General features: G+C 41.1%; 1 protein-coding gene and 1 non-coding gene across 2 annotated transcripts in view; both read right to left on the minus strand.

The window, feature by feature from the left end:
• Positions 1–1,471: 1,471 nt before the first annotated feature.
• The window catches only part of LOC106610597 (WD repeat-containing protein 43), a 49,055-nt gene continuing 26,882 nt past the window's right edge, over positions 1,472–23,644 (minus strand). Inside the window, exons 11-17 of the mRNA XM_014209993.2 lie at positions 22,953–23,093; positions 18,039–18,157; positions 16,200–16,263; positions 15,825–15,938; positions 11,721–11,784; positions 4,528–4,586; positions 1,472–4,319 (exon numbers count right to left, since the gene is read on the minus strand). Of these exons, the coding sequence (XP_014065468.1) occupies positions 4,194–4,319; positions 4,528–4,586; positions 11,721–11,784; positions 15,825–15,938; positions 16,200–16,263; positions 18,039–18,157; positions 22,953–23,093 (687 nt within the window). The 3' untranslated portion in view covers positions 1,472–4,193. The remainder of the gene's footprint in view (positions 4,320–4,527; positions 4,587–11,720; positions 11,785–15,824; positions 15,939–16,199; positions 16,264–18,038; positions 18,158–22,952; positions 23,094–23,644) is intronic.
• On the minus strand, positions 23,223–23,359 carry LOC123724179 (small nucleolar RNA SNORA15). The gene has a single exon (XR_006756857.1). It is a non-coding gene; the product is annotated as a small nucleolar RNA SNORA15 (small nucleolar RNA).

Here is a 23,644-nt window from a genome sequence, read left to right on the forward strand (position 1 = left end):
TATCGTGCTGAATTTCTAAGGTGGGTGGTATATAAGCACTGGTGTGGCTTAGTGACAATGACAAGAGCAGCCGCTCACTGATTTGACAGCTCCAACTTCGTTACACCTCTGAAATCGCCCCCCAAAAAAGACATTCATATGCTATGCAATTGTCGGTTACCGCCGGTTATCACTGATCTGCTTTAATCTTGGCCTTATGCCATGTTCACGTGCTAGTCAGAACTAGGAGACAATGAAATGTCCGACTGGCTGTTTACACGTGCCGCGTTCAACCAGTTAGCGAGTCAGATACTTTTTTGTTTCTAGTTCCGACTAGTTTGTGCCTGCATTAGTCTTTCATAGATTGTCATTCATTGGACAGGGAAACAAAACCACACCTACCAATGGGAGGGATCCATTGACAGATGCTGGACAGCGGACAATGATCAATAAAAAAAATTAAAATAAAGTCTACCATTTTGGTAAAAAAACTGTAGGATGGGGCTGAAGAAATGTAACCACTGACCATCCATGATATCAAAATTATAGCGTTAACCATGTTGAGGCTATAGGGCATTCTAATTTGTGACAATTTCACAGTATTATTCCAACCTGTGTGGAAATATATAAAACAAAGGAAAATCACATTTGACTGCACTGGGCCTTTAAAAGGGACAATCAGAAATAGATAAAATAGGCTGCATTGGACCTTTAAAAAAAGTGGTCAAACTCAATCCCGTGTAATTTACTTGAAGTCATGTATAATGCATAGTCGATTCATTTACCCATTAAAGAGTCTAGCTCATTATATATATAAAAACCTTATAGGCCTGGTTCACTTAATTTCACGTTACAAAAGGAATTTGGGTTACCACCACATATATGATGAATGACACACTCGTTAGCAGTTGAAGCACATTCGGATTTGTTCTCTCCGCCCCCAGAGGTTTGCTCAGCTAAAATGGGAAGGTGTTCAGTGGACTTTCAGGAATACATCAGGGTGCTCTTTAGAAAGCATCAATCTTCAGGTTTCTAGATGGTATAATATGGCGCCGTGGGAGTTGAATCCCCACTTGAGACTCCCAGGTCTAATAGCCAACGTGCTTTTCAGCCTTGTGGTATGAACACTCGAGAAATCGTAGCTAGGTTTCCAACCAACTGGCAGAGATTTCTATGCAAATATAAAAAAAAATCTGCATAAAGAAAATATGCACCTTTTACCACCAAACTGACTTGATGCAGATAAAAATCAGTGTGTGATGTAGTGCACACAAGTTTTCCATGTACTGAATACAAATCTGAAGTTCAATGTGTTTCCAACGACTCTTCAACTCTACCAATTAGTCAAAAACTTGCATTAAATAGCAAATGTGCCAACTCTAGTCTTGGCATGTACGCTCTAAAAAACAGCTCGCAGATACAGTGCGGGTAGGCTAGTCTACATGAGATTGATAAATAAGACAGTAGTCAAGCATCAATCATGACAACAGAATAAGACCCTCAATATTTATTGGAAAGGAGCATCAGATCAGTGCACACTTCCACCACTGTGAAATTCATAATTTATTTAATCTGTAGCCTAATAAACAGCATGGTTTCCCAAGTCATAGTGGGAGGACTACACACCATGTAATAACGTGACTCCAAGTTTACGCCGATATGGTTATCAATATCTGCACATAGGCATTTCCAAACACTTCTCGCATAATTACATTTTACTAACACAAAAAGATCCAACCAAGTCAGACAAATGATCTGTCAGCATTTATAAAATCGTACAAAAACACTTTACATTACAGCTGTCATGATTTTATAAAAAAAAAAAAAAAAAAATGTATACGGTATGGTTTTACTTGCATGGAAACATGGCTACTGACAGTAATGTCCTGCAGGCTCTATCTTGAATCTTTTGTCAGTTCTATTTTCTGTGCCTTTCATCAGATTATCCTACATTGTAATGTGTGAAGAGATTTAAACTTCCGCCTTTTAGTAGATTCAACAGTTGTCGTTTTCCTTCACCTGTCCTAATGGAGTATTATTAAATCTTGCTTTAGTCGTCTACAGAGCAGATAACTTAATGTTAGTCCTTATACCCATGTGCAACCCTGCTCATCTCAGCCCCAAATACTACCCCCGTCAGGTTGTTTCTATTGTACTACTAACCCTTGGTTGCATTTTTTTGAATAACCAACCTGTAAATAGGTCCCAAGAGCATAATTTATATCAATTACATTTTTAGTCTGCCCACAAAGTGCTGAACTACGTCAAGGAACATTCAGTCAGTTGTATTTTCCTCTCAAGAAAAAGTAAAGTAGCAAACAGCTGAGTACAAGAGAGTGATGTTCAATCAAAATTTGTTGACCGATGTATAAATGAACAGAGTGAACTGCAACCATTTTGAAAACCCATTAATTCACCTAATTGACCAAAGTTCATTATTTTCTCTGGTCGCCCCTCAAGCTATGATTTTAGGCAGTGGAATGATCTCCATGCCCTGAAAATCTCATTGCGCAAAAGGAGTGAAGGATAAACAGAAGAGGGTTGGCAGAAACAAAAAAAACAGGGTTCAATTGGAGACTTACCAGAAGACTTTAATTCAAGGATACTGGTGGGTAGCTGGGGACACCTACAACCACTGCAGCTTTCATACAGATTTACATTGCAAGGGGACATTATCTATTAGTCATGATTGCATCCAAAATGGCACTGTATATAGTTCACTAATTTCAACCAGAACACTACGGGCCAGAGCAAGTAGTGAGCTACAGTTGAAGTCAGAAGTTCACATCAACCTTGGCCAAATATATTTCAACTCGGTTTTTCACAATTCCTGACATTTAATCCTAGTAAAAATTCCCTGTCTTAGGTCAGTTAGGATCACCACTTTATTTTAAGAATGTGAAATGTCAGAATAATAGTAGAGAATGATTTATTTCAGCTTTTATGTCTTTCATCACATTCCCAGTGGGTCAGAAGTTTACATATACTCAATTAGTATTTGGTAGCCTTCCACAAAAAGATGAGTGAATTTTGGCCCATTCCTCCTGACAGAGCCAGGTTTGTAGGCCTCCTTGCTCGCACACGCCTTTTCAGTTCTGCCCACAAATTCTCTATAGGGTTGAGGTCAGGGCTTTGTGATGGCCACTCCAATACCTTGACTTTGCTGTCCATAAGCCATTTTGCCACAACTTTGGAAGTATGCTTGGGGTCATTGTCCATTTGGAAGACCCATTTGCGACCAAGCTTTAACTTCTGACTGATGTCTTGATGTTACTTCAATATAGCCACATCATTTTCCTTCCTCACGAAGCCATCTATTTTGTGAAGAGCGCCAGTCCATCCTGCAGCAAAGCACCCCCACAACATGATGTTGCCACCCGTGCATCACGGTTTGGATGGTTTTCCCTTTCCCCCCCCCAAACATAACGATGGTCATTATGGCCAAACAGTTCTATTTTTGTTTCATCAGACCTGAGGTCTTGGCTGATTTCTTTAGATTTTCCCATAGGCCTTGAAATACATCCACAGACACACCTGCAATTGACTCAAATTATGTCAGAAGCTTCTGACATAATTTTCTGGAATTTTCAAGTTGTTTAAAGGCACAGTCAACTTAGTGTATGTAAACTTCTGACCCACTGGAACTGTTAAACAGTGAATTAAATGAAATAATCAGTCTAAACAATTGTTGGAAAAAGGACTTGTGTCATGCACAAAGTAGATGTCCTAACAGACTTGCCAAAACTACAGTTTGTTGACAAGAAATTTGTGGAGTGGTTGATAAACGAGTTTTAATGACTCCAACCTAAGTGTATGTAAAATTTGGATGCATCCCATGCCAGGTAACAAGGCCACCATTTCTCTGGAACAAGCAGTGGGGCGGAGGGGGGGGGGTCACACTTGATTTACACCCAGAACCACAGACAAAGTGGAGAAATCAGGAGATTGGGACAGAAACATGGGGCTTGAATCTCCGGAAAAGATTCAAAATATGGGGCTTTCAGCTTGGTTGTGGGGATATAACGTTCCCACCTTTGTGGCTGTCCCGAGAAAAGACATGGCCTCGTTCAGCCGGTCACATGCCTGTCCATTTGTTTTTGTAAAACCATTTTGTTCTGATACAATAAAAACAAAGCATGAAAATATAATGAAAGTACATAATTCTCAGGTCCGTTTTTGTGTGTTCATTTTGAGATCATTTCCTTTGAAGAGCATCACTCTTCCTCGCTCTCGTTTCCCGGTTCCATGTCGGAATCACCGTTAGCTTTGGATTCCGTCCTCATGCCTTCCGTCTCTTCTTCTCTATCCTCATCTTCCATAGCCTCATCCTCCTCCCAGTTCTGCAGACAAAATTCCCAGGTCAACCCCACAACTTAGTAAAAGACTGCAGTTCACAAGGCAAACTAACAAACGTAATGATCTGTGAGAATGTGTTTGTTCAAGACCAAAAGCGTGCTTTACAACACCGTCGTATAAACTTGAGTAGGCGTTTCACAACCCACCTGCATTCCCTCCCACCCACAGCCCCTTTGTCGCAGTAACACTTACATCAGAATCTTCGTCTGGAAGACCTTCATCGCCTGAAGCCTTGTCTTCATCAGATGACGCTATAGAGTGGAGGGACAAGACAAACCAGTCAGTCACAAAGACACAGTTGAGACACTTTACAGAACCACTTGACAGCTTTATTACATCAGAGAGACATGAGTCATACCACAGAAAAAGGGGAGAGATGGCCAGAGAAATGGAACAGACCGAAGAGAAGTGAGGGGACTAAACTGTATAAAAGCCCCTTGAAGTGCACCAATTTCTCTTAACCTGTTAGGGCTAGGGGGCAGTATTGACACGGCCGGATAAAAAACGTACCCGATTTAATCTGGTTACTACTCCTGCCCAGTAACTAGAATATGCATATAATTATTGGCTTTGGATAGAAAACACTCCAAAGTTTCTAAAACTGTTTGAATGGTGTCTGTGAGTATAACAGAACTCATATGGCAGGTCAAAATCTGAGAAGATTCTGTACAGGAAGTACCCTGTCTGACCATTTCTTCCCCTTCTTGATTATCTCTATCCATTACAAAGGATCTCTGCTATAACGTGACACTTCCTACGGCTCCAATGGGCTCTCAGAAGGCGGCAAAAAGCTGAATCGTGGCTTTGCAGGCTCTGGCTGAAACAAAGTAGCGCATTTGGGTAGTGGCTGGTTACAGTACTGTGAGACTCAGGCTCGTGCCCGCGTCGACCGAAAGCCTTGTTTTCTTTCCTCTGTTTACCTAAAAGGAGATTCCCAGTCGGAATATTATCGCTTTTTTACGAGAAAAATGGCATAAAAATGGATTTTAAACAGCGGTTGACATGCTTCGAAGTACGGTAATGGAATATTTAGATTTTTGTCACGAATTGCGCCATGCTCGCGACCCTGATTTACCCTTTAGGATAGTGTCTGGAACGCACGAACAAAACGCCGCTATTTGGATATAACGATGGATTATTTTGGACCAAACCAACATTTGTTATTGAAGTAGAAGTCCTGGGAGTGCATTCTGACGAAGACAACAAAAGGTAATCAAACTTTTGTAATAGTAAATCTGATTTCGGTGAAGGCTAAACTTGCTGGGTGTCTAAATAGCTAGCCCGTGATGGCTGGGCTATCTACTGAGAATATTGCAAAATGTGCTTTCACCGAAAAGCTATTTTAAAATCGGACATATCGAGTGCATAGAGGAGTTCTGTATCTATAATTCTTAAAATAATTGTTATGCTTTTTGTGAACGTTTATCGTGAGTAATTTAGTAAATTGTTAGTAAATTCCCCGGAAGTTTGCGGGGGGTATGCTAGTTCTGAACGTCACATGCTAATGTAAAAAGCTGGTTTTTGATATAAATATGAACTTGATTGAACAAAACATGCATGTATTGTATAAGATAATGTTTTAGGGTTGTCATCTGATGAAGATCAAAGGTTAGTGCTGCATTTAGCTGTCTTCTGGGTTTTTGTGACATTATATGCTTAAACATTTGTGGAACTGGGATTCCTGGGAGTGCATTCCGATGAAGATCATCAAAAGGTAAGTGAATATTTATAATGCTATTTCTGACTTTTGTTGACTCCACAACATGGCAGGTATCTGTATGGCTTGTTTTGGTGGCTGAGCGCTGTACTCAGATTATCGCATGGTGTGCTTTTGCCGTAAAGCTTTTTTGAAATCTGACACAGCGGTTGCATTAAGGACAAGTGTATCTTTAATTCTATGTAAAACACTTGTATCTTATATCAACATTTATGATGAGTATTTCTGTAAATTGATGTCGCTCCCTGCAAAATCACTGGATGTTTTAGAGGCAAACATTACTGAAAATAACGCTCCAATGTAAACAGATTTTTGGATATATGAACTTTATCGAACATGAAGTCCTATGAGTAACATCTGATGAAGATCAAAGGTTAGTGATTCATTCTCCATTTCTGCTTTTTGTGACTCCTCTCTTTGGCTGGAAAATGGCTGTATGTTTTTTTGTGACTAGGCGCTGACCTAACAATCATATGGTATGCTTTCGCCGTAAAGCCTTTTTGAAATCAGACACTGTGGCTGGATTAACAAGACGTTAAGCTTTAAAATGGTGTATAATACTTGTATGTTTGAGGAATTTTAATTATGAGATTTGTTTTGAATTTGGCACTCTGCAATTTCACTGGCTGTTGTCGAGGTGGGACACTAGCGTCCTACATATCCCAGAGGTTAACAGATATAAGACACTTGTACCATGTACCTAAATGTTTAATATCCATCATTTTTATGATTATTTATTTGAATTGCACGCCCTCCAGTTTCACCGGAAGTTGTCCCGCTAGCGGGAAGCCTAGCCTTGTGGTCAATCCTCAACATGCGGGTTGACAAACAAAAACCCACAAACTCCAAGCATTTATTATGTAAGAGTGGGCTGCCATCTGTCAGGATGTGGCCCAGAAGTTAATTGACAGCACACCAGGGCGGATTGCATAGGTCTTGAACAAGAAAGGTCAACACTGCAAATATTGACTCTCTGCATTAACTTCATGTAATTGTCAATAAAAGCATTTCACACTTATGAAACACTTCTAAATTATACTTCAGTATTCCATAGTAACATCTGACAAAATATCTAAAGACGCTGAAGCAGCAAACTTTGTGGAAATTAATGTGTGTCATTCTCAACTTTTGGCCACGACTGTACTATTGGGCTGCAAATTTTAGAGCCCTTTTGTATTGGCTACAGACTGACCCTACTCACCACTCTGTGTCCAGACGGAGACTTAATCATGTACACCTGCTGCACTTGGTTGTGCACCTTTCTGCCAGTGTCCCAAGGCAAAAAGTGTTAACCCAATTGCAAAGCAGTCTCTTAAAATTTGGAATCAATTAGAACATTCTATTCCCTCCATCTTTAAAATGGGGCTTTTGGCACCTGGCACTCACTAGCCCTCTATCTTGCTCAATTATTCTTTGATACATTTGCCTTTTTTGCTTATCTACAGGAAAAGTTCAACCTCCCTCAATCCCACTGCTTCCGGAATATGTTAGATGTAACATGAATGACTTGAAGAACTCTGTTGCCTTTAAAGTCGCGATCGGAAAATTATTTGAGGAGGAACTTGGGGATGACACATGGGAATTTGTGTGCATTCTTCCTCTTACAGCACTAGACTGCCTCAATTCAACGTGGTTCACCGGTCCAGGGCCAAACTGAAGAATTTTCTCAGATTTTGATCCTACTTGTGTTCGATGTAAAATGGAACCAGACACACTTTAATATATTTTGTGACAAACTTTGATAGGTACAAGTCAAAAGTTGACACCTACTCATTCAAGGATTTTTATTTTGACTATTTTCTACATTGTAGAATAATAGTGAAGACCTCAAAACTATTAAACACATGGAATCATGTAGTAACCAAAAAAAAATCCATAGTAGCCACCCTTTGCCTTGACAGCTTTTCACACTCTCAAACAGCTTCAAGAGGTAGTAACCTGGAATGCCTTGCTACTAACAGGTGTGCCTTGTTAAGTGAATGTGGAATTTCTATCCTTCTTAAAGCATTTGAGCCAATCAGTTGTGTTGTGACAAGGTAGGGGTGGTATAGAGAAGATGGTATTTTGCCTAATAGGGCTAAGTCTTTATAATGGCAAGAACAGCTCAAATAAGCAAAGTGAAACGACAGTCCATTATTACTTTAAAACAAGGTCAGTTAATGCGGAACATTAACCTCTTGGGGCTAGGTGGGACGCTAGCGTGCCACCCGTGGTGCACTCCATCAACAGCAGGTGCATTTCAAGAGCGGCAAATTTGAATCCAAATAAATGTCAAAATTCAAATTTTTCAAACATACAACTATTTTACACCCTTTGAAAGATAAACATCTCCTTAATCTAACCACGTTTTACGATTTCAAAAAGGTTTTACGGCGAAAGCATAAATTTAGAGTATGTTAGGACAGTACATTTACAAGAGTTGTGTGTAATGTTTTGTCAAGTCAAAGACAGGGTCACCAAAACCATAAAAGCAGCTAAAATGATGCACTAACCTTTTACAATCTCCATCAGATGACACTCCTAGGACATTATGTTAGACAATGCATGCATTTTTAGTTCTATCAAGTTCATATTTATATCCAAAAACAGCGTTTTACTATGGCATTGATGTTGAGGAAATCGTTTCCCTCCAATAACCGGCAGTCAAGTCAGCGTCACAAATTAAATAATTAAAATTAGAAAACATTGGTAAAATATTATATTGTCATTTAAAGAATTATAGATTTACATCTCTTGAACGCAATCAACTTGCCAGATTTAAAAATAACCTTACTGGGAAATCACACTTTGCAATAATCTGAGCACTGCGCCCAGAAAAATACGCGTTGCGATACAGACTAGCCGCCATGTTGGGGAGATCTAAAATCGAAAATACTATGTAAATAATCCATTACCTTTGATTCTCTTCATCAGATGTCACTTCCAGCTATCACAGGTCCATAACGAATGTAGTTTTGTTCAAAAAAGCTCATCATTTATGTCCAAAAATCTCCGTCTTGTTAGCACATGATCTAAGCCAGCCGGACTTCTCGTCATGAACGAGGGGAAAAAATATATTTACGTTCGTTCAAACATGTCAAATGTTGTATAGCATAAATCATTAGGGCCTTTTTTAACCAGAACATGAATAATATTCAAGGTGGACGAATGTATACTCTTTTATAACGTATTGGAACGAGGGTACCCAACATGAACTCGCGCGCCAGGTGTCTAATGGGACATCATCGTTCCATGGCTCTTGTTCGGTCAGATCTCACAGTAAAAGACTCCAAACACTTTGTAAAGGCTGGTGACATCTAGTGGAAGCAATAGGAAGTGCCAAAATATTCCTCAGCCCCTGTGTTTTTCAATGGGATAGGTTTAAAGTCAATACAACACATCAGGTATCCACTTCCTGTCAGAAAATGTCTCAGGGTTTTGCCTGCCAAATGAGTTCTGTTATACTCACAGACACCATTCAAACAGTTTTAGAAACTTTAGTGTTTTCTATCCATATATAATAAGTATATGCATATTCTAGTTACTGGGTAGGATTAGTAACCAGATTAAAATCGGGTACATTTTTTTTATCCAGACGTGCAAATGCTGCCCCCTAGCCCTAACAGGTTAAGTACTTTGAAAGTTTCTTCAAGTGCAGTCGCAAAAAAACCAAGCACAATGATGAAAATGGCTCTCATGAGGACCGCCACAGGAAAGGAAGACCCAGAGTTAACTCTTAGCTTATCCTCTGCAGCAGAGTTAACAGCCACAGAAATTGCAGCCCAAATAAATGCTTCAGAGCTCAAGTAACAGACACATCTCAACATCAACTGTTCAGAGGAGACTGCGTGAATCTGGTCTTCATGATTGAATTGCTACAAAGAAACAACTACTAAAGGACACCAATAATAAGAAGACTTGCTTGGGCCAAGAAACACGAGCAATGGATATTAGACCGGTGGAAATGTGTCCTTGGTCTGATGAGTCCAAATGAGATTTTTGGTTCCAACCGCTGTGTCTTTGTGAGACGCAGAGTAGGTGAATGGATGATCTCCGCATGTGTGGTTCCCACCGTGAAGCTGGTGTGATTGTGCTTTGCTGGTGACACGGTCTGTGATTTACTTAAAATTCAAGGCACACTTGACCTCTGGGCTAGGTGGGACGTGACCGTCCCACACTATTCAATATTCTCTGACCTTTGCTGATCTTCGTCAGAATGCACTCCGAGGACTCCTACTTCCACAAGAAATGTTTGTTTTGTTCAAAATACTCCATATTTATGTCCAAATACCCCCGTTTTGTTCGTGCATTCAGATCACTATCCAAAGGCATAACGTGCGAGCGCAGTACCAGAGACAAAGTCAAAATGTTCCATTACCGGTCGTAGAAACATGTCAAACGTTGTTTACAATCAATCCTTAGGGTATTTTTAACATAAAACGTCGATAATATTCCAACCGGACAATACTGTATTCATTCCAGGAGAAAAAGAAGGAACTTCTTTTAAACAGTTTTAGAATCTTCAGTGTATTCTATCCAAATTTACTAATAATATGCAAATATTTGACTCTGGGCCCAAGTATTAGGCAGTTTACTGTGGGAACGCTTTTCATCCGAAATCGACTCTGACTTGTGTAGCTACCTCTGTGTAGCCAGCCTACTTTTCACCAGTAAAACGCAAGATTAACTTCAAGCAAAACATTAGGAATTGTATATAATCCAGTTTCTATGATAAACATTAAATATGATGGCCATGCATTTTTTATTTATTTAAAAAAATATATTTTTTACAAAAACAAACTTGCTTTTTCATTGTAAGCTCATTTACTTGTGGCTGCCAACTAAATAGCATTGCACTTCTGTTGTCATTTGATGAAAATGAAGCCATTTTTTGCCGATTGTGTTGCGCTAATGCATTTTCTGTGAAGAAAAACTAAAGTCGCATGTCCCAGATCACTATATTGGAGAAAAGAAAAAAAACTTGACTTTCAATATAAAACACACCCCATGCCAAACAGCTGGACTCAGCTGCTCCCGCTCCCCTCCCCCATTGTTCTATTTACAAACACGTGACTGGCTCAACTGTTCTGGGGAACTACGGTAAGCTTCATAATGTAAAATAATGTGCGCCTAACGTTCCGCCTAACGTTCCGCTCAAGTTGACTGCAGGTATTTACTTACGTTGACACAAACATTGAAAAACGGTCAGCAATAGTTCCAAAGGTATTGAAAGATCGTCCCGTGGCTATTTCCAAATATACAGAATACCACCCAGGCCTACAATTCATAAACCATATATAGAACATGTATTATTCACAAACATAAAAACCTGCTAAATAGCTTCCAAACATTAAAACATTGATATTTTGGCCATATTTCCCAGCCCTAATAGGAAATAGCTACCGGCCCTAATTATTTAATCAAACGGCAATTTCTTATGCAGTTTTATACAGTGCCGTAATGAGTGTAAGTGTGTACCATTGATGTTCGCTGGCTGCCCAGCAAAAGCGGTAGTTGTGATTTGGCATGCCATTCAGGGTATGCAAATCCTACCCCCCCCCCCCCCCCCATTGCTCTCCTGCTTATCTTTTTTCAAATCATTGTTAACCAAGCAAAATATATAAAAAGAGGATACAGAGAGTGATAAAAGTATAAAGAGAAAAAAGAAAAGTGAACAGTGAGCCCTTACCGTCCTCGTAGACAAGCTTGGCCTTATGGTCCACGTCTGTGACACCACTGTCACCCGTCACCACCTGGTGAAAGAGAAAAACGCTTTAGGAGGCAGCAGTTGCCACAGGTGGGGGAAAAGCTGAATGGACAATTTCATTTGTCTAATGAAGGCATTGTCATGTTGAGCACAGGGCTGCAGATAGTCATGGGAAACACTGGCCTTTGCAACAATGCAGCAGCACACAGAAATGGACTTGGTTTGGAACCTCTAACCCTGGCAGTTGACTGGTCATTTCACGGGAACACTCGCAATGGCTGCCTGGTATTGTGATGCAATCTTTTTCAAGACGATATAGAAAGTTCATTCAAATGTTGTTAACTGATGTGGCAATGCAATGCCTTTTTGTATTGTCAGTTAAGCTGAATAAATACACAGCATAATTTAAACACAGTGCATTTGGAAAGTAATCAAACCACTTGACTTGATCCACATTTTGTTACATTAGACTTATTTTAAAATTAAAAAGTGTATTCCCCTCAATCTACACACAATAACCCATAATGTCTAGCCTCACATCTTCTTAGGTACAAGCTTGTCACACCTGCTTCTCCCATTCTTCTCTGCAGATCCACTCAAAATCTGTCAGGTTGGATGGGGAGCATAGCTCCACAACTATTTTCAGGTCTCCAGAGATGTTCGTCCGGGCCTCTCAAGGACATTGACACTTGTCCCGAAACCAAACCTGCATTGTCTTTGCTGTGTGCTTAGGGTCATTGTCCTGTTTTAAGGTGAACCATCGCCCCAGTCTGAGGTCCTGAGCAGGTTTTCATCAAAGAACCCTCTGTACTTTGCTCCGTTAATCTAGTCTCCCAGTCCCTGCCGCTGAAAAGCGTCACTGTAGGGATGGTGCCAGGTTTCTTACAGACATGACACTTGGCATGCAGACCATTGAGTTCAATCTTGGTTTCATCAGACCAGAGAATCTTGTTTCTCATGATCAGAGTCCTTTAGGAAAACTCCAAGCGGGCTGTAATGTGCTTTACTTCTGGGAACCACACCATAACGGCCTGATTGGTGGAGCGCTGCAGAGATGGTTGTCTTCTGGAAGGTTCTCCCATCCCCACAGAGAAGCTCTGTCAGCGTGACCATCGGGTTCTTGGTCACCTCCCTGGACCAAGGCCCTTCTCCCGATTGCGCAGTTTGGCCGGGCGGTCAGCTCTAGGAAGAGTCTTGGTGGTTCCAAACTGTTTCCATTTAAGAATGATGTAGGCCACTGTGTTCTTGGGAACCTTCAAAACTACGTTTTGATACCCTTTCCCAGATCTGTGGCTCGACAAAATCCTGTCTCGGAGCTCTATGGACAATTGCTTCGATCTCATGGCATAGTTTTTGCTCTGACATGCACTGTTTATATTTTTATACATTTGCAAAAATGTCTCAACCTGTTTTCACTTTGTTTCCTAAATCCAAACACAACAACCCATAATGACAAATGTTATCAATTTTAGGATAAGGCTATAACGTAACTAAGATGTGGAAAAAGTGAAGGGGTATGAATACTTACAGAATGCATTGTATTTTACTTCCTGCTCTTATGGGTACACTCGCAATAGCCACCAGCCTACACATTATGCCATCATTGGCTTGAATAGGGACACCTGTTCTATTCATTCTATGGCAGCACATGCAGTCAGGTGCTGCAGTGCCTGTCCAATAAACTAGAAGAATCATTAAATATCCTGTAAAAAGATGTATGAGAGAACCAGGGTTTGGTAGGGACAAAGGGCACATCAAACACAGGAAAGGCTCTCATTTCACTGTTCCTGTACTATCAATGACCTGGCCACCAAAACGGCCACAGTGTAGAAGTGACCTCACTGTCTTATCCATCTTAAAACCTCTTACCTTTTTGGGATAGGGGGCAGCATTTGGAATTTTGGATGAAAAACGTGCCCAAAAGTAAACTGCCTGCTACTCAGGCCCAGAAGCTAGGATATGCACATAATTAGTAGATTTGGATAGAAAACTCAAAAGTTTCCAAAACTGTTCAAATAATGTCTGTGTATAACAGAACTGAAATGGCAGGCGAAAACCTGAGGAAAATCCATCCAGGAAGTGCTATCATTTTGAAATGGGTGTTCTTCCATTGAAAGCCTATCCACCATTTAAAGGGATAGGACCCAGATTCCGTTCCCTATGGCTTCCACTAGCTATGAACAGTCTTTAGACATTGTTTCAGGCCTTGATTCTGAAAAATTAGGGAGAATGAGCCGTTTCAATGAGGCCAGTGGAAATTCCCCAACCCGTTTGGTGCGCAATTCCGAGAGCGCGCCTTTCGTTGTTATTCTTTTATATTGACGACGCTATTGTCCGGTTGAAATATTATTCATTATTTAGGCTAAAAACAACCTGAGGATGGATTATAAACATCGTTTGACATGTTTCTACGAACTTTACGGATACTACTTGGAATTTGTCTGCCCGTTGGGACCGCATTTGAGCCATTGAATTACTGAACAAAACGCGGCAACAAAATGGAGGTTTTTTGATATACAAGAGGGACTTTATCGAACAAAATGAACATTTATTGTGTAACCATACAAAGATCAACGGTAAGTGATTGATTTTATTACTATTTCTGTCTTTCGTGACTAATCTACTTGGCTGCTAACTGTTTGTAATGTTTTGTGTGCTGAGCGCTGTCCTCAGATAATCGCATGGTTTGCTTTCGCCGTAAAGCCTTTTTGAAATCTCACACGGCGGCTGGATTAACAACAACTTAAGCTTTATTTTGATGTATTGAACTTGTGACTTCATGAAAGTCAAATTTAATTTGAATTTGGCGCTCTGCAATTTCACCGGAAGTTGTCGAGGTGAGACGCTGCGTCCCACTGACGTTTCCCGAACCTCTCCAAGTATCCTAGCCAGTTCCACTTATTTGAGCTATTGTAGTGCTAACATCTTATTCAACTAGACAACCCATCATCAAATCCTTGACTAGTAGACTAGAGCTGTTGCAATACTCGTACTAACCGCACTATTTGTAAAGTAAAATGAGTACCTAGAGTATGCTTACTGGTATGGATATAGTTAGTATGCCAAAAGTTCCCAGATGTCATATGAAAACAAGCAGTGGACACTGTGCTTTTGGAGCCCATAATACAATTCTTCAGAAAATGGGCATGGCTTCAAAATTAAGATTTTTTTTTTTAAATGGAGGAAAATATGCAGCTGAAGTCCGACGAGAGTGGTTACAAATTCATTGCTTTAATTATTGACAAATGTTAAAAAAATGTTTAGCATTGTAATAAAGTAATGACTTTTCAATTAAGTTACACGTTATGTTGGCTGACAAATTGTTAGCTACTCTAGTCTCATGAACCGCATAGCCCATCATTACAGCAACTGCATGTAAACTGACAAAAAAAGTCCCTTTTTCAGGAACCTGTCTTTCAATGATAATTCTTAAACCAAATAACTTCACAGATCTTCATTGTAAAGGGTTTAAACACCGTTTCCCATGCTTGTTCAATGAACCATAAACAATTAATAAACATGCACCTGTGGAACGGTCGTTAAGACACTAACAGCTTACAGACGGTAGGCAATTAAGGTCACAGTTATGAAAACTTAGTAGAAATGCCTCTAGTGCCCTGACTCTGAAAAACACCAAAAGAAAGATGCCCAGGGTCCCTGCGTATCTGTGTGAACGTGCCTTATGCATGCTGCAAGAAGGCATGAGGACTGCAGATGTGGCCAGGGCAATAAATTGCAATGTCCGTACTGTGAGACGCCTAAGACAGCGCTACAGGGAGACAGGACGGACAGGTGATCGTCCTCGCAGTGGCAGACCACGTAACACCTGCACAGAATCGGTACATCCGAACATCACACCTGTGGGACAGGTACAGGATGGCAACAACTGCCCGAGTTACACCAGGAATGCACAATCCCTCCTTCGGTGCACAAACTGTCATCAATACGTTGAGAGAGGCTGGACTGAGGGCTTGTTGGTTCGGGAAAGAAAGCTTAAGTTTCTCTGGACCTGGTTCACCGTTTAGAGTTTTTGGGAGTAGCACTTGAATTAACTGTGGAGTAAAAACAACTAGTGCCATGACATACCTGTGTCATGAGCAGATAGAGCTTGCCATGCAGCTTGGTCAGTTTGTGGAACATTTTGACTCTGCTCTCAATCACGTGGTACAACACTCCCAGCTGAGACACCAGGTCTGGCAACTGGTACGGGGATAGAACAAAAGCATAGATCATTATTAAAAAAAATTAAATCACTCCTCGTTTGAGGAAGTATAGACATTGGTCCTGGGTCAATAATCTGACTGTGTAAGTGTGTACAACTGTAGAACAAAAACAAAACAACTCTCCAAAAGTTTGTGAGCTAATGAGCTGAACAGTATTTCCGTTATACATTCCCCAGAACTAACCATGTTTTGGGTTTGAAGTTAGCAGCTAGCTGAAGACACCGAAAAAGAGACTCACCGAGGACAGGTAGGAGGTGTGCTGCATGAGAACAGCCTTGAGCCATCGCACCATCAGCACTGCCCTGTAGTACAAATGGGAAAAGGAGAAACTAGTTTAGTTGTGGTGCAGTTAGGTTCCCTTCAGGCAACAATATCAGGGTGAAGGGTTTAGGACCGATGCCTTCTGGATTTAACTAAACACAACCCAAAAGGAACATGGATGCTTTGGTATGGGTATTACAGACAAAAACCTGATTTGCAGGTAGCCTCGTGGTTAACCTCTCTAGGGTAGGGGGCAGTATTTGCATGGCCGGATAAAAAAACGTACCCGATTTAATCTGGTTATTACTACTGCCCAGAAACTAGAATATGCATATAATTGTTTGATTTGGATAGAAAACACCCTAAAGTTTCTAGAACTGTTTGAATGGTGTCTGAGTATAACAGAACTCATATGGCAGGCAAAAACCTGAGAAGATTCCTTACAGGAAGTGCCCTCTGACCATTTCTTGGCCTTCTACACACTCTATTGAAAACTGAGGATCTCTGCTGTAACGTGACACTTCCTACGGCTCCCATAGGGCGCCAAAACGTTGAATGATGCCTTTGCAGGCCATGGCTGAAAAACAGTAGCGCATTTGGATAGTGGTCGATCTGAGAACAATGAGACGGGGGCGCGCATGCACGTGAAGAGTCCATTTTAGATTTTGAGTCTTTGAACGGAAAGGACGTTTCCCGGTTGGAATATTATCGCTTTTTTACAAGAAAAATGGCATAAAAATGGATTTTAAACAGCGGTTGACATGCTTCGAAGTACGGTAATGGAATATTTAGAATTTTTTTGTCACGAATTGCGCCATGCTCGTCACCCTTATTTACCCTTTCGGATAGTGTCTTGAACGCACAAACAAAACGGCGCTGTTTGGATATAACGATGGATTATTTTGAACCAAACCAACATTTGTTATTGAAGTAGAAGTCCTGGGAGTGCATTCTGACGAAGACAGCAAAGGTAATAACATTTTTCTTATAGTAAATCTGACTTTGGTGAGTGCTAAACTTGCTGGGTGTCTAAATAGCTAGCCCTGTGATGCCAGGCTATCTATTGAGAATATTGCAAAATGTGCTTTCACCGAAAAGCTATTTTAAAATCGGACATATCGAGTGCATAGAGGAGGTCTGTATCTATAATTCATTATGCTTTTTGTGAACGTTTATCTTGAGTAATTTAGTAAATTCACCGGCAGTGTTCGGTGGGACTAGTCACATGCTAGTCACATGCTAATGTAAAAAGCTGGTTTTTGATATAAATATGAACTTGATTGAACAAAACATGCATGTATTGTATAACATAATGTCCTAGGGTTGTCATCTGATGAAGATCAAAGGTTAGTGCTGCATTTAGCTGTGGTTTGGGTTTATGTGACATTATATGCTAGCTTGAAAAATGGGTGTCTGATTATTTCTGGCTGGGTACTCTGCTGACATAATCTAATGTTTTGCTTTCGCTGTAAAGCCTTTTTGAAATCGGACAGTGTGGTTAGATTAAAGAGAGTCTTGTCTTTAAAATGGTGTAAAATAGTCATATGTTTGAAAAGTTTTTGCATTTCAAAGGTTTTTGAATAACGCGCCACGGGATTACACTGGCTGTTACGTAGGTGGGACGATTTGGTGCGACCTATCCTAGAGAGGTTAACCCTAATTGCTCCTGTAAATCGCTCTGGATAAGAATGTCTGCTAAATGACTCAAGGTAAATATAGATTTAGCGGCACAATTTAGTTGGTCTTTGTCTTGCATCAACGGGAATGTGAATATAATCAACATCTGATCATATACGATTCGGGGGTGTTCACTTACGTGTATGGATGCCCTTGCATTCTCTTGGTGATCTCTTCCACCAATGGCAAGATGGCAGGGATGGGTAACCGGGAAACGGTTTTCTTTATTAAGTTATCCTTCCGGGTCTGAAACACGTTCTGTGGGGCGGAGGAGAGACCAACGTCAAATGAACAGATTTTAGAGAAACCAAAAGTTGTAAGTGCTATCAAGTATGGCAATTGTAAATGTCACTGACAAAAAGCGGAAGGGTCAGGGATCTTACTGACCAATAAACTCCATATTCTATAAGCTAGAAATAAAGCAGAAGATCAAGACTGGATGGCTGAAACGCCACGAAAATGATGCGATAGGGGCGGTAGACATGCTTTATGATTCTTAACGTCAGATACCAATTAGCGATGTGACAAATTTAAAAGTTTCAATGTTTCAAAGTACCATTGTCAATTAAACTTTTTTTATAATATTTACATGCATTCACAATTCAGATATGGCCCTGCGTATGACCACTAGGGGGCAATGCAGTTGGATCTACAGCAGTCCTGGCAACCTACCAGTTGGCGCCCACCTTACTGCTGTCCCCCACCCACTCAGCAACAATGGTATATTTTAGGATCTCTGTTGTGTGCCTCTCCTTGAAGTTCTCAGTAAATGGGACTTCATGTCCCACTTCTCAATGTGATGGATGATTGCAGTGATGCATGTCCACATATTCTTCAACGTCCAACAATGTGTTATCGCCACATATGGTATGAGAGCTCGTGCTTTGTACTTGCAAAGCCATCATTATACAATTACTCCACCAGGGCCGTCACGTTTTTCTCAACATGGCAATTGTAGTCATGCTCCAGATATACCATTAGGGTATTGAAGCGGACATCCTCAACCATTCACAATGGCTGAATATCAACTGCACTTCTATAATCAGCGCTGTTATTTTCTCACTCAGTCCCTTATCGGTCAGCAACGGTTTGTACAGCATTACACCTGTACTGCCAATGTAGCTCATTTTGAACTCTCAAAATTTGGCATTTTCTTATTATAGTACAGCCATAAAGGACTTTGCTGCTGTTGCTTTGCTGTCTCACTGCCATTTTTCAACTCAACGATGACGTGCGGAGTGCTTGATCTCCGTTAAGTACATTTGAAGTCGTAAGTTTACATACACCTTAGCCAAATACATTTAATCCTAGAAGAAAAAAAACATCTTAGGTCAGTTAGGATCACCAATTTATTTTAAGAATGTGAAATGTCAATAATAGTAGAGAATGATTTCAGCTTTTATTTCTTTCGCCACATTCCCAGTAGGTCAGAAGGTTACATACACTCAAATAGTATTTGGTAGCATTTCTTTTTAACTTGGGTCAAACGTGTCGGGTAGCCTTCCACAAGCTTCCCACAATAAGTTGGGTGAATTTTGGCCCATTCCTCCTGACAGAGCTGGTGTAACCGAGTCCGGTTTGTAGGCCTCCTTGCTCACACACGCTTTTTCAGTTCTACCCACAAATTTTCTATAGGATTGAGGTCAGGGCTTTGTGGTGGCCACTCCAATACCTTGACTTTGATGTCCTTTAGCCATTTTGCCACAACTTTGGAAGTATGCTTGGGGTCATTGTCCATGTGGAAGACCCACTTGCAACCAAGCTTTAACTTCCTGACTGATCCTTGAGATGTTGCTTCAATATATCCACAATTTTCCCTGCCTCATGATGCCATCTATTTTGTGAGTGCACCTGTCCCTCCTGCAGCAAAGCACCCCCACAACATGATGCTGCCACCCCCGTACTTCACGGTTAGGATGGTGTTCTTCGGCTACAAACCTCCCCCTTTTTCCTCCAAACATGACGATGGTCATTATGGCCAAACAGTTCTATTTTTGTTTCATCAGACCAGAGGACATTTCTCCAAAAAGTACAATCTTTGTCCCCATGTGCAGTTGCAAACTGTAGTCTGGCTTTTTTTATGGCAGTTTTGGAGCAGTGGCTTCTTCCTTGCTGAGCGGCTTTTCAGGTTATGTCGATATAGGACTCGTTCTATTGTGGATATAGATACTTTTGTACCCGTTTCCTCCAGCATCTCACAAGGTCCTTTGCTGTTGTTCTGGGATTGATTTGCACTTTTCGCACCAAAGTACGTTCATCTCTAGGAGACAGAAAGCGTCTCCTTCCTGAGCGGTATGACGGCTGCGTGGCCCCAGGGTGTTTATACCTGCGTACTACTGTTTGCACAGATGAACGTGGTACCTTCAGGCGTTTGGAAATTGCTCCCAAGGATGAACCAGACTTGTGGAGGTGTACACATTTTCTGAGGTCTTGGCTGATTTCTTTAAATTTTCCCATGATGTCAAGCAAAGAGGCACTGAGTTTGAAGGTAGGCCTTGAAATACATCCACAGGTACACCTCCAATTGACTCAAATGATGTCAATTAGCCTAATAAAGCTTCTACAGCCATGACATTTTCTGGAATTTCCCAAGCTGTTTAAAGGCACAGTCAACTTAGTGCATGTAAACTTCTGATCCACTGGAATTGTGATAATGAATTATAAGTGAAATAATCTGTCTGTAAACAATTGTTGGAAAAATTACTTGTGTCATGCACAAAGTAGATGTCCTAACCGACTTGCCAAAACTATAGTTTGTTAACAAGAAATTTGTGGAGTGGTTGAAAAACTAGTTTTAATGACTCCAACCTAAGTGTATGTAAACTTCAACTGTATTGGTGAAAATTGTTGTGCCTTTTTATTAGGATGGGGACCTGCTGGTGCAGCTTTCCCAAACACCTACTCATCTGATTCAAACTCATTACCCAGCGTTGATCATTTGAATCAGCTGTGTGTAGTGCTAGAGCAAAACCAAAAACGCCTTGGGGTCCCCAGGACAGTTTGGGAAACGCTATGTTAGTGGTAGTTTGGTGATCACTGCACGGCGGAATTTTATTTCGCCCAACATTAACATTTAAACATCACAACCTCACTAGCAACAATGACAAGAGGCTGCCATGTGTGGAATCGTAGGTTGCTAATTTCAGCAAGTTCTTGTTACCATGTAATGTTGATTGACTTCATGTTAATGCTAAGATGGCAAAAATCCACTAGCTAGCTAACCAACAACTAAAGTATTTTAAAGACAGGTGCTCATTGTGCAAATGTATTTACGTTCGATATGCATTGAGACTAAACAGTGAATTTGGAAAGTATTCAGACCCCTTCACTTTTTCCACTTTGTTATGTTATAGCCTTATTTTAAAATGTATTAAATGAATTGCGTTCCTCAATCTACACACAATACCACAAAATGACAAAGCGAATATTTATAAAACCACAGAAATAACTTATTTAAATAAATATTCAGACCCTTCGCTATGAGACCCCAAATTGAGCTCAGGTGCATCCTGTTTCCATTGATCATCCTTCAGATGTTTCTACAACTTGGAGTCCACCTGTGGTAAATTCAAATTGGACATGATATGTAAAGGCACACCCGTCTACATAAGGTCCCACAGTTGACAGTGCATGTCAGAGCAAAAACCAAGCCATGAGATCGAAGGAATTCTCCATAGAGCTCAGACAGGATTGTGTCGAGCCACAGATCTGGAGAAGGGTACCAAAAAATTGCGGCATTTTAGGTCCCCAAGTGGCGGCCTCCATTTTTAAACGGAAGAAGTTTGGAACCATCAAGACTCTTCCTAGAGCTGGCAGCCCAGCCAAACTGAGCAATCGGGGAAGGGCCTTGGTCAGGGAGAAGACCAAGAACCCAATGGTCACAGAGAGCTCTAGAGTTCCTCTGTGGAGATGAGAGAACCTTCCAGAAGGACAACCATCTCTGCAGCACTCCACCAATCAGGCCTTTATGGTAGCGTGGCCAGACGGAAGCCACTCCTCAGTAAAAGGCAAATGACAGCCCGCTCGGAGTTTGCCAAAAGGTACCTATAGAACTCTGACCATGAGAAACAATATTGTATGGTCTGATGAAATCAAGCATAAACTCTTTTCTCCTGAATGCCAAGCATCACACCTGGAGGAAATCAGGCACCACTTATCACCTGGCCAATACCATCCAACGTTGAAGCATGTTGGTGGCAGCATCATGCTATGGGGATGTTTTTCAACGGCAGGGACTGGGAGACGAGTCAGGATCGAGGCAAAGAGGCAAAATACAAAGAGATCCTTGATGAAAACCTGCTCCAGATCACTCAAGACCTCAGAATGGGGCGAAGGTTCGCCTTCCAACAGGACAACGACCAAAACAAAGCGGGAGTGGCCTCAGGACAAGTCTCAATGTCCTTGAGTGGCTCAGCCAGAGGCCGGACTTGAACATAGCTGTGCTTCGACACTCTCCATTCAATCTGACAGAGCTTGAGACGATCTGCAGAGAAGAATGGGAGAAACTCCCCAAATACAGATGTGCCAAGCTTGTAGCGTCATACCCAAGTAGACTCGAGACTGTAATTGTTACCAAAGTGCTTCAACAAAGTCCTGAGTAAAGGGTCTGAATACTTATGTAAACATGGTATTTCAGTTTCTACATTTGCAAAAAGGTCTAAACCTATTTTTGCTTTGTCATTATGGTGTATATTAATGAGGGGGGAAACTATTAATTTAATCAATTTTAGAACAAGGCTGTAACATAACAAAATGTGGACAAAGTTAAGGGGTCTGAATACTTTCCGAATGCACTATAGTTTAAATGTCAATCTGTTTTGCCCCCTAGTTGCGCACGCGTCTGTTTTGTTGCTCAAAGCATTCACTATAGTGGAAGAAAATTATGTTTTGACATCACATGATCACTGGAGCCTTAGGATATTACAAACCCCTAAATCTGGGAAATAAATATTTCATACATTTTCTGAACACTACAGGGATCTTGTGGTGTGTTGCTAGTGCCTTATCTTGGCATATCGGAGCCCATATATCACAAATAAAAGGGTCCGCTCACATTGAGGATGTTGGCGTCCTTGCTCTCCAGACCCTGCACCAGCAGCACCGCGAAGTGGTCTGTCTGCAGAGAGGGGGTTTCCTTGACTCCGCCCTTCTCAAGTGACAAGTCGATCTCTCCCAGTCGCTCCTCTATGGACATCTGGGGAGGAAAAAGTTGGAGTAGCAGTGGATGGGTTAACAGTGAAGTAAATGAGACAACGCACTAGCAGTTTGCTGCTAACAGATACAACTTGAGAGAAGGGCATATAGTATTTTATTTGCTGTGCTACAATGTGTTCACTCCTCCGTTGACTGGCTAAGACACAGGATAGCACTCGCCCTTAGTAAGAGAGGAGTGAAACGATACTTTTGCATGGTGTCTGACTGCATTTACTACTGACAGAGTAACACAGAATTCGTCCATGCCTAATGGCAGCAACAGGTCCTCTGTAGCTCAGTTAGTAGAGCATACTGCTTGCAACCAATGTTCACTCTAAACAGTGCGCAGGCACGCAGCTCCCCTGGGACTTCCACAGAATAAATATCAGCCCGCACAGAGAAGCACGAGATGCGAGTTTCACCCCTCAGCAAAACACAAGCAACATTTCAAAAGGAAAAACAAACTACGCAATAAATTTGGTTGTAGGCAGAACGCACCGGAGTAGGATTGTATTGCATTGACATGCAGGACTCAGTATTGCATTGACATGC

Source organism: Salmo salar, chromosome ssa09 (genome assembly GCF_905237065.1).
Source record: "Salmo salar chromosome ssa09, Ssal_v3.1, whole genome shotgun sequence".
Classification (NCBI taxonomy): domain Eukaryota; kingdom Metazoa; phylum Chordata; class Actinopteri; order Salmoniformes; family Salmonidae; genus Salmo; species Salmo salar.